This window comes from Sturnira hondurensis, unplaced genomic scaffold (genome assembly GCF_014824575.4).
Source record: "Sturnira hondurensis isolate 20B ecotype Veracruz unplaced genomic scaffold, ASM1482457v3 Scaffold0008196, whole genome shotgun sequence".
Taxonomy (NCBI): domain Eukaryota; kingdom Metazoa; phylum Chordata; class Mammalia; order Chiroptera; family Phyllostomidae; genus Sturnira; species Sturnira hondurensis.
In genome coordinates, this window is record NW_028080827.1 from 18,245,018 (window position 1) to 18,257,152 (window position 12,135).

The following is a 12,135-nucleotide window of genomic DNA, read 5'->3' on the forward strand; positions in this document are numbered from 1 at the left end:
TTCTAGGCTTTGAAGGAGAGTATACGGAGTTGTAAAAGGAATATATAACAGGTAAGAAAAACACATATTCTGGTTTTCCTGTCCATATAAAAATCAGTTTTCACGTTATATGAATTCCATTGATATGAAATATCCAGAAGAGCCAAATCTATGGAGACAGAGAGGACCTTAGTGGTCACCTGGGACGGAGGGAGATGAAGGGCTAGGGGTTTTTGAATTCTGATTCTAAAATGGACTGTGGTGATGGTTGCACAACTCTGCAAATATACTAAAATTTACTGAATTGCATATTTTGTTTTTAAAAAGATTTTATTTATTTATCTTTAGATGGGAAGGGAAGGAGAGAAGGAGAGAAATATCAATGTATGGTTGCCTCTCGTGTGTCCCCTGCTGGGAACTGGCCTGCAACCCAGGCATGTGCCCTGACTGGGAATCGAACCGCGATCGTGTGGTTTGGAGGCCCGCACTCAATCCACTGAGCTATGCCAGCCAGGGCAGACTTTATTTATTTTTAGAGAGAGGGGAAAGGAGGGAGAAAGAATGAGAAAGAAACATCAATGTGTGAGAGATACATTGGTTGCCTCTTGCACACCACCAGCTGGGGACCTGGCCTACAACCCAGGTATGTGCCCCAATTGGGAATTGAACTGGCAACCTTCCGGTTCACAGGCTGGCACTCAATGCCCTGAGCCACATCAGCTGGGGCATGAATTGTATACTTTAAGTGGGTGAAGTGTATGGTATGTGAATTGTATTTCAGTGTAGCTGCTACATAAAAAAAATCAGCTTTCCAGTTTCTACTGAAACTGGAGAGCTCAGCTAGGTGTTCTCTGGGGCTTTTAAGTGCCCTCCAAACAGAGCTACAGATTCACAGAGTCAAGAGTATTCTCAACCAAAAGCCTCAGGCAGCATGTGAATGCACTCCCAAAAGGTGAGCAGTGTTACTTCATAAATTTCTTTTCTTTTTTAAGATTTTATGTATTTATTTTTTAGAGAGGGGAAGTGAGAGAGAAAGAGAGGAAGAGAAACATCAATGTGTGGTTGCCTCTCATGTGCCCTAGACTGGGAATCAAACCGGTGATCCTTTGATTCACAGGTCAGCACTCAACCACTGAGCTACAATAGCCAGGGCATAAATTCCTTGATCTGAGTCTCCAACTCTAGGTTCTCTTATACACTCTGCTGACAAATGAATCTTCCTACAACTAACTTCCCTCTGGAACTGTTCGCTTAACCTCATTCTAAGACTCTAATTCAATAGGAAGAATTTGCCCAGTTTAGCTGGACATTTAACAGCCCTTAAAGCATAGCCCAATTCTGCCTTCCCACACTTTTCTTTTCACCATTCCCCCACCCAAACTCTTCATTTTGCCGACTTTCCTTCTTGGCACTTTATATGGGCATGAAGAATTCCCCTCCCCCCAAGACCTTAGAAATAAGGGAAACCTGGTTATCAATGTTAACATCAAGAATAACAAGGTAAGAAGGTCAGTTATAAACAATAATCACAATAAGCCACATGTGGGCACATATCAAGACTCCGTCTGTGAACGTGTGATGGAGGGTTATGGCACACCCAATCCTACACCTTGGACAACCAGCATAAACAGAAAGTGATCTGACTCTGCACAGAAACCTGATTGACTATATATACCTCTTAGAGAAAGCTGGTGAATATAAAGTGGATGGTCAGCCTAGAACAGAGAAAAGAAGTTCAAGGTGCTAGAGACTAACATTCTCCAGAGAGAAACTGAATTTGGGTTCACGACTTTACAGTTCCTGGAGAGCTTTATTCTCAGTAATGAAGCCTCACAAGGGGCTGGATTCTCCCATCTATTCAACAGTTTTTACTGCATATCTACTGTGTGCTAGGCACTGGTGGAGAGCAGATGTAGTTCCTCCCCTTACGAAGCTATATTTGACCCCACACTTATCAGGCAATGTCTGAGCATAACTTGGGCTTTCTCACCATGCTCCTGCCAGAAAAGGCAGAGCCCTGCATTAGTGATAAAGCATTCTCATCTCTAAAGAAGACTCCCACTGTAAATTAACGAAATACACATATGTGTCAATATGCTCTCCACAATGTAAAGCAGCAGAAACAGTTTTCTAGTATATTAGGTACATTCTATTTTAAAAATTTAATCCAATTCAGTAACTCTTCCTTACCCCTAAATTCGGCAAAATGTGCTACTGTATTATTTAACATTTAAAAATAACTTTAAGTCCTGGCTGGTGTGGCTCAGTGGATTGTGAACCAATCCACCCTGTGAACCAAAGGGTGACGGTTTCAATTCCCAGTCAGGGCACACGCCTGGGTTGCAGGCCAGATCCCCAGTAGAGGGTGCGTGAGAGGCAATCACACACTGATGTTTCTCTCCCTCTCCTCCCCTTCCCTTCCCCTCTCTGTAAATATAAATAAAATATTTTTAAAAATGACTTTAATATATAATTTTAATCCTCACTCCAGATATGTATTTTATTGATTTTACAGAGAGAGAAAGGGGGTGGGGAGAAACTTTGATCTGAGAGAGAAACATTGATCAGCTGCCTCTTGTGCATGCCCCGACTGGGGACTGAACCTGCAACCTAGGTACGTGTCCTGATGGGGGACTGAATCTGCAACCTTTTTGGTGCATGGGATGACACTCCAACAAAGTCACCAAGCCAGGGCAAAAGAATAACTTTAGATAATAGAATAAACTTAAGAGACTTCATATGTATCACTGAACAGAAAGAGAACTCACCTTTGTTAAGTGCTATAGGCAGGACCAGATGTCTGGACAGAACAGGGGGACTTGAAATATCAGCTATATCAATAAATCCCACTATTTCCAAATCTGAAAAGAAGGAATAAACATAGAATTAATTAGTTCCATAGGAAAGTATGCTATTTTCTATGCACTAAATTTCATAAACACAGTATTTAATTTAGGTAGGAAATTCAAATATGATGACTAGGAAGGTTTATAGAAGTTTTTCTGGATATCTCTAATACATTTTTATTTAAGTACCTCAGAAAATAATAACTGTCTTTATTTAGTGAATTTAAGTTATATGACAAATCAGCTAAACTTTTATTTTTATGAGGCTAGATTTCCAGCTAAGGCAAAAGCTTAAAGGTCAAATCCCTCTGTATCATCAGGGTTGTTCTAGCCACAAGGGGGCGTTGTAGCCAAACATTTCCACAAAAATTTCAAGCAACTGTCCTTGCAGGGTAAAGCTATTTGGAGAAAAAAATATACTTTCTCTACAAAACCAAGGCAGCTGTCTAAATATGACAATGATTTCTTTGTTTTATAGAGTCGTAATAAAGACTCAAAGTGTTTGCCGAAAACCTAAAATAAGTAACCCTAAAATAAGTAAAACCTAAAACAAAAGTTGTAACCCAAAGAACTTTTTAAAAGGTTGTTTTTCTGATTATATAAATAGTATAAAAGCACCCTACTTGGGTAGCTAAGTTGGCTGGAGCATTGTTTCAACATGTTAAGGTTGTGGGTTTGATTCTTGGTCAGGACACATACAAGAAGCAACCAGTGAATATATAAATAAGTGGAACCACAAATACATGTTTTTTTTCTCTCTCTCCCCTCTCTCTCTTTAAAATAATAAATAAAAAATTTAAAAAAGGAAATAGTATAAAAGCTCAGAAAACACTAAAAATTGTAAAGAAGAAAACTAAAGGCACTCACTGTTTATCATCAAAGGAAACTTCTATAAATATTTAATTGAATTGCTTTTCAGTCTTCTAGGCATATATATGCACTCATATTTTCAAAGCAATTTTTAAAAAGTCAAGCTCATGGCACCACCACCCTGCCCCTGCACCGCTGATCCTCCAAAGAGGGTGGAAGGTTGGTGGTCAGTGGTCACAGCTAATCCTCACAGCTGAATGGCCTGGGTAAATCTCTCCCATTGATCTGCCAACAGCAATCAAGACTCAGCTGCAAGAGGAGGGTGTACTAAGGGTGCACCTCTGGGTACTTGAGGGGAGGTTGTGCCACTGGACCCTACAGGACACGTTCTACATCAGGCCACACTACCAAGACACGGAGTCAAAGCAGCTCTACCTAATACATAGAAACAAACACAGGGAGGCTGCTAAAATGTGGACACAAAGAAACATGGCTCAAAGGAAAGAAAAGATCAAAACTCCAGAAAAGGAGCTAAACGAAATGGAGATAAGCAATCTATCAAATGCAGAGTTCAAAACATTGGTTATAAGGATGCTCAAGGAACTTGGTGGAGAACCTAATAGCATAAAAAAGATCCAGTCAGAAATGAAGGATACACTAATTGAAGTAAAGAACAATTTACAGGAAAACAAGAGTAGAGTGGACGAAGCTGAGAATCAAATCAATGATTTGGAACTTGAGGAAGAAAAAAAAGAATAAGAACAAGAAGAAGAGAGAATCCAAAAAAGCAAGGACAGTGTAAGCAGCCTGTGGGACAACATTTGCATCATAGAGGTGCCAGAAGGTGAAGAGAAAAAGCAAGAAAATGGAAATCTATTTGAAAACATAATGAAAGAAAACTTCCTTAATTTGGTGAAGGAACTAGACACGCAAGTCCAGGAAACATAGAATCCCAAACAATATGGATGCAAAGAGGCCAACTCCAAGACACATCATAATTAGAGAAAGGGATGGGAGGGTGGATATGGAAGAATGGGTGAGAGGTGAAGGTATTAAAGAAAGTACAGATAGTTACAGAATAGCCATGGGGATGTAAAGTGCAGCACAGGAAAGGGAGTAGCCCAAGAACTTACACGCATGACCTGTGGACATGAACAGGGGTGGGGGGATTGCCTCAGGGAGAGGGGTAGTGGGGTTGGGGGGGGCAAAGAGGGAAAAATCAGGATAACTGTAATAGCATGGTCAATCAAATATAATTTAAATAAAAGCCTTAAAAATCAAGCTCATGGTAAGTTCATGGTTCTTCTAAGACGTTAGCAAGTCTGCTTCTCTGGAGTTTGTCTTCATTACCTTCTTGAGCTGAGTAGCAAGTGAATCAGCATAAGCAGCTATATATTTTTCATTTGAGTAGAAAATGGTTTAAATATAAGCTATAACAGAGATCTTGGACTAAAAGTTTATATAGAAAATAAAACATGTTTTCAGTTACTCATCAAAAAAAGATGGGAGGGAAGTGGACTCTCATTGTTTTGAAAACACCAAAACATTTCACATAGCTTAATATGCTTCTGCCTAGGCTCAGTGAAAGAGAGAGAGGCCCTACTTCCACACAGCCAGGAGCTAAAGGCACAAAAAAATAAAAGGGCTGTGCTTGCCCCTTCGCTCTAAGACTCCAAAAAACTATACACCCGAGAATGAAATGAACATTTACCATGCACTGAATTTTAATCATCTGCTGATTGGATGATTACCTAGTCAACATCTACTGAGCATCAGACAGCATGCTGGGCACTGAGGGTGCAATGGTGACTGACACAGCGATGGTTTAATGTGTACCCACAACTCAAGGAGTCAGCCTTCCAAGAGAGGACAACTCTTCTCCCCATTGTTCCTTGTTACTTTTGACTCTTCACTTTGCCAATCTTAGCCAAGCACAGCACCGGGAACACAACCAGGTAAAGGCAGTGGCACACCGCTTTTAGTCCTAATATAAGCAGCAGGGCTAGAGAGGTGCAGTGAATCAGAGCTGAGACTCTATAAGCCATCACTCACCTAAAGATTCCACTCTCCTAGCCAATAGGAACTAGAGGACGGGACTTGTCCAAGGTCACACAGGAAGAGTCACTCAGCCCTTCATATCTGACCTCAGTTATGCTGCAAATCAGTCTTAAATCTATTAAGAATTATCACAAGGATTTCAATGCTAGTGAATCTGGCCATGATTTCCAACTCCAGTAATTTGTGGTTGTAATTATCTAGGGTTGGAGGTTAATTCACGACCTCACTATCATCACGCAGGACCCCTCATCTGCCACCCCCCAGGCAAGGCATCCACCGGTCCGAAGTGTATAACTGACGACAAGAGCACCCTGGTATCAGAATTTATACTCTTCAACTCTCCTGGACAGAGAGGAGTGGAAGCCAGAAGTCAGGAGAAAGTCAGGGCAACGGGAAGTTTTCATAAGAATTACCTGTGTTGATGACTTTAGGGATCGGGTCGATCTCCTCATCTACAACAAAAGGCTCTGGCCTGGGGAAGACCTGCACGTCAGCGGTCAGGTGGCCACACTTGAGGACAGCATGGAACGGCGTGTATGCCAGATCTATCAGCTTCCTAGAACGTGAGGTCATGGTTATAGGAAGAGTAATGCACATCTAATATTTTTTAAGTAATACAAGATGCTTTTGTTTTCCTTTTGAATCGACTCCAAAACAATGTGACCATTTTGAAATACAACAAAATCTGACATTTTTGGCAAGGCAATTTCAGTTCTAAAAAGCCCAAAGCAAGTTAATCTTTGGAACTGCTGAGTCGCTGTAGAGAAGTCAGTATCTACAGGCATTATAGATTTGCTCATACTTAACTTAAAAGGAATGAACTTTCTAAAATCACTACTACCAAGTGTTTTAGCTGAAAAATGTGAAACTTGGGGAAAATGAAATGACACAATTAGAAACAGTAAAATACATATTATTGCTGGACATCAAATTATAATGGACTATATGTAAGAAGGCAAAAAAAGCTCTAAGTACATACTCACCCAAACATAGACTGTACATTTTTCAAGCACAGGGGGCCATCAATAGTGAAAATCTGTCCCTCACCATTGTTTAAGTCTATGAGACGTTCAAGGCAATCCAAGGAATCAGTGCTCTGAAGCTACAAAGCAAAACCAAGGACCCGTTTAAAGTGGCACAAAATGCCAGGTTCTCGTCAGCACACCAAAGTCACGCCCATCACAATAGCATACGTAACAAATGTAACAAAGATGATTTTTTAATAAAGTAAGAAGGAAAATAACTATTAACAATTTGATTCAAGGTCACCAAGGAGGAACTGTCACGTAAAACGACATCAGTGGGGCTATTTCACTTGGATGTCACTTTGCGGAGACTCTCAGAGGCAACCACAGCTGGTGCTTGCACAGTATCTTTCCTCTGAAGTGTTTCTAATATCTTTGGTAAGTACCATTATTATCTACATTTTACAGATTAAAAAACAAGCTGAGATGAAGATTAGGTTAAACAACTTTCCTGATTAAATGGGAAAACCAGGAAGTACAATTTAACAAAACATGCATCAGAGTAACGCTACTTCACCAGAAAATCAAAGCACACTTCTGCCAACATTTCTGGTGGATTGGGCTTAAGAATTCCTGTGAGGGAAATACCCAAAACCAAAAAGAACATTTCAGCATCTGAACACTCTCTGTGGGAAGTAAGATGAATAAAAATCTAGCTATATTTCCCAAATTGGGCAATACTTTGAACTTTCAAAGAGCATTTGAGCTCTGGAGTCTTTTCAAAGATAATTAGTGACCAGCCTCGGCTAAAACCAGTGCATTCAATGTCATAGTATCTACAATGGAATACACACACTAAAAAATAAACAGTCCTAAAATGTATCTATCCAAACTAAAAAGAACATAGTAAAACGTATTACCTCCTCCAAATTGGCCATGCACATGATGTATAACTTAGACGGGAAAGGAAAAGGTAGTGGGAACCTGTTGCTCTCACTCCGTTGACTGTGAGTAGCTAGGGAATGCCGCAGTGACCCTCTACCAATGCCAAGACAGCCATCGGTCACCAGAACCACCTGTTTGCAAAAAGGGAGAGGAGGTTTGTATATAAAATGACTTAGTCATTTAAAGCAGTCTCACTGAGGACTTCCGCCAAGATGGAGGCATAGGTGGAAACACTGTGCCTTCTCCCACAACCAAGTTTGACTACAACAAAAGTTTTGGAGAACTAGAACACACCCAGAGACCAGAACACGGAATTATACGGAAGTCCGACAGCTACGAACCATTCAATGGGGACGGTAAGGGAGGCAGAACCAGCAACGGAGCTGGGTCGGGCAGGACAGATCCCCCGACCTAGGCGCTAGGCGCGCGGGCAGCCCAAAGCCAGTCGGGGTGTGGGGCAGACTGACCAAGGTCGCACATTCGTGCACAGTGAGACGGACCACGCAGGCCCCAGGGGACGAACCCAGTGGTGGAGGGCTGACAGCGGTGGCACACTCGAGTGCAGTGGAACGAAACGCGTGGGCCCGGTGATGGTGGTGGCTGCGGTGCCGGTGGGGGTCGAGGCAGCTGGCGGCAGAGGGAAGCCATTGTCCCTCTTTGACCCCGCCCCCACATACAACGTCACAACCCAGCGACTGAGTTGCCCTGCTCCAGTGAAAACCTAGGGCTCCGATCCTGCTACTTAACAGGCACGAACAGCCCAAAAGATGGCGCAAGAGGAACTCAAAGTCCCAGAGCCAATAACCCTAAGCGACCGGGAAATTGCCAGCCTCTCAGAAGCCCAATTTAAGACACTATTTATCAGGATGCTCACAGAATTGGTAGAGCACAGTCACAAATTAGAGGAACATATGAAGGCTAAACTAATTGAAATGAAGGGAGATATCCAGGAAACCAATAGCGATGGAAAGGAAACTGGGACTCAAATCAATGGAATGGACCAGAAGGAAGAACGAAACATCCGACCAGAAAGGAATGAAGAAATGAGAATTCAAAAAAATGAGGAGAGGCTTAGGAACCTCCAGGACATCTTTAAACGTTCCAACATCCGGATTATAGGGGTACCAGAAGGGGGAAAGAAACAGCCACGAGTGGAAAACTTATTTGAACAAATAATAAAGGAGAACTTCCCCAGTTTGGCAAAGGAAATAGACTTCCAGGAAATCCAGGAAGCTCAGAGAGTCCCAAAGAAGTTGGACCCAAGAAGGAACACACCAAGGCACATCATAATTACATTAGCCAAGACTAAAATGAAGGAGAGAATCCTAGAAGCAGCAAGGGATAAGGGGACAGTCACCTACAAAGGAGTACCCATCAGACTGTCAGCGGATTTCTCAAAAGAGACCTTACAGGCAAGAAGGGGCTGGAAAGAAGTATTCCAAGTCATGAAATCCAAAGACCTACAGCCAAGATTGCTTTATCCAGCAAAACTTTCATTTAGAATGGAAGGACAGATAAAGTGCTTCTCAGATAAGGTCAAGTTCAAGGAGTTCATCATCACCAAGCCCTTATTATATGAAATGCTAAAGGGACTTATATAAGAAAAAGAAGATGAAAAATATGAACAGTGAAAGGACAGCAAACACGCAGTTATTAACAACCACACCTAAAACAAAAGCAAACCAAGAGGACAGCTAGATCAGGAGTGGAACCATAGAAATGAAGAGCACATGGAGGGTTAGAAACAGGGGGGTGGGAGGAGGAGAAGTGGGGAGAAGGCACAGAAAATAGCATAGATGGTAGGTAGAAAATAGATAGGGGGGAGGGTGAGAATAGTGGGGGAAATATAGATCTAAAGAAACTGAGACACATGGTTATAAACTAAGGGGGGGAGAATAGTGGGGGAGGGAGTGTGTGGGTGGAGGGGAATGAAGGGGGGGGAATAGAACAACTGTAATGGTATAATCAATAAAATATATTTAAAAAAATAAAATAAAATAAAATAAAATTCTGCAGCACACCAATAAATAAATAAATAAATAAATAAATAAAGCAGTCTCACTGAGCAATTTCATTTCTCCCTAGTTGTATTCACACCCAAAAACCCACCTCTGCAAAGATACAAGCAACAATGTGAATACATCTCAAAACGTTCTGTCTAGTGAAGGATGACAGGCACACTGTATAATTCTATTTACATGAAGTTATAGAACAGGTAAAACAAAGCTTAGGCAAACCAAACTGGGTGGTGGGCATGGGGGGAAACTGACTAGAAGGGGCGGAGGAAACTTTGTGGGGTAACAGCAATGCTCTGGGTCTTAACCGGAGCAGTGGCTGCACAGGTGTCTGCGCTGGCAATACTCAGTGAGCTCTGTTCTCAATATCTATGCATTTACTGAATTTCATCTCATTGAACCTTTAAAAACACACCTACCTATGAACACTTAAAAAAAGGACAAAAACATTCATAACTAATTCTTAAATTAATTGTATTAAAACTAGACTCCTATATCTTAGATAAGGAGGTGGCAACCTTAGGAACCAATGTGAAAAATAGCATGAGGGCCAATCTCATGTGTCCCTAGAAAGTGCCAGCACAGAAATCTGAACCATAACACTTTATTTTCAAAGATGACAAACTCTGCCCCTGGTCAACTGGAATGACAACTGCTTTACAAATATATTTATAAATGCCATTTATTACATTTGCACAAGACCTTTAAAATGCATTCCTAATCAACCTGTAATCTGAAAAAGCCTTCAGAATATTCTAACAATAGACCACAATTACCAATCAATTTTCCTTTTCCTCACGGTTTCAAAGCAATCCTGCAGCGGGCAGACTTTTCCAAGCATTCCAGGGGGGACTAGCGTAGCTTTCCCTGGCCTATCCCAGTAACTTGACAATAACAGGCCAGTGAGGCAGTATTAGGCGGTTGCACCATGTGAAGTATCAAGATTGGCACTTCTAAAATCCAAGAATGCTTAATAGAGGTCTCCTGGAGCAATGCCATCGTTTGGGAAGATAGTCAATTGACTATAAGGTAATCTCCTTATAGGAGATTGACTTATTGACTATAAGGTAATCTCCTCTTCTAGGCAGCAGTAACTGCTATATAATGGTTTACTTCTGCCGCTAGCTTCTTCAGATACCATATGATAACAAAATATTTCATGTAATGTCAAAATGAGAAAGATTTTACTCAAATAATAAAGACACAGTCTAGCTGTCTCACAGGTTAGATTAAAATATTCCACATTAGACTTCTGGTCAGGATGGAGGTGTAGGTAGACACACTTTGCCTCCTTGCACAACCATAAGAAGGATCACAACTAACCTCAAAACAAAAAACACCCAGAACTGCCAGAAAACCAAACTGTATGGAAGTCCAACAACTAAGGACTTACAGAAGCCACATTCATCCAGATGGGTAGCCACTGCCAGCCACTGCCATGCTTCATCCAAGGGGTGGAGCTGGGGAGCTGGGGTGGGGGCGGGGGGGGAGGATGCAGCATGGCAGTGGCTGGCAGAAAGGGTGGTCCCACCTTCAGGTATGATGGATAAAAATCAGGAAAGATACCTGGCGAGCAATCCCAACCCAAGGCCAGACCACATGGCCCAGGCTTCCAGTGCTGGGAAAATAAAGCTTCACACTTCTGGCTATAAAAACCAGTGGGTGTTGGGATAGTGGAAGAAACTGCTGGTCTCTCAGGAGAGTCCATTTAAAGGGCCCATACAGGCCTAGAACAGATGCGAACCCACCCACTCTGGGAATTGCCACCAGGGCAACAGCTAGAGGGGCACCACCCACATATGGAAGTGAGTGACGTGACTGGAAATGGAGTGAGTGCCACATAAGCCTCCATCAGCCAGGCAGTGGCACTGTCCCCTCTCCACCCTCCCACATTCAGAGCCACAAAGTGATGAAGTGGGTTGCCTCGTCCTGGTGATTACCTAAGGCTTTGTTCCATGCAAAGTAGCAGGTGCACCAAGAGAGGGAGTCATAACAGCTCTACCTAAAACACAGAAACAAACACAAGGAGGCTGCCGAATTCGAGAGACAATGAAAGAACAGAACAAAACCCCAGAAGAAGAACGAAATGAAATGGAGATAACCAACCTACTAGGTGTAGAGTTCAAAACACTGGTGATAAGGATGCTCAGAGATTCACTGAGTACAGCAAATGCATAAAAAAAGAAATGAAGGCTACACTAAGTGAAATAAAGAAAAATCCACAGGGGACCAACAGTGAAAGGAAGGAAGTCAGGGTTCAAATAAAAAATTTGGAACATAAGGAATAGTCAACCAGTACAGAATGAAGAAACAAGAATTAAAAAAAAAAACAAAAAAAAACCCCACCAAAAAAAAAAAAAACCCCACCAAACCAAAAAAAAAACAAAAAACAAAAAAAAAAAACCACCAAGGAGAGAATAAGAAGACTCTGGGAAATCTCCAAAAGTGCTGACATCTGAATCATAGAGATGCCAGAAAGAGAAGAGGAAGAACAAGAATGAAAACTTATTTGAAATA

At 41.7% G+C, this 12,135-nt stretch overlaps 1 protein-coding gene across 4 annotated transcripts in view; it reads right to left on the bottom strand.

The window, feature by feature from the left end:
• Positions 1–12,135, bottom strand: part of INTS14 (integrator complex subunit 14) — a 36,447-nt gene that overhangs the window by 14,037 nt on the left and 10,275 nt on the right. For all 4 annotated transcript variants that reach the window (XM_037054153.1, XM_037054155.1, XM_037054156.1 and 1 more), the window contains 4 exons: positions 7,579–7,734; positions 6,677–6,795; positions 6,107–6,249; positions 2,748–2,840 (listed from right to left, as the gene is read on the bottom strand). In XM_037054153.1, coding sequence (XP_036910048.1) covers positions 2,748–2,840; positions 6,107–6,249; positions 6,677–6,795; positions 7,579–7,734 — 511 coding nt within the window. The remainder of the gene's footprint in view (positions 1–2,747; positions 2,841–6,106; positions 6,250–6,676; positions 6,796–7,578; positions 7,735–12,135) is intronic.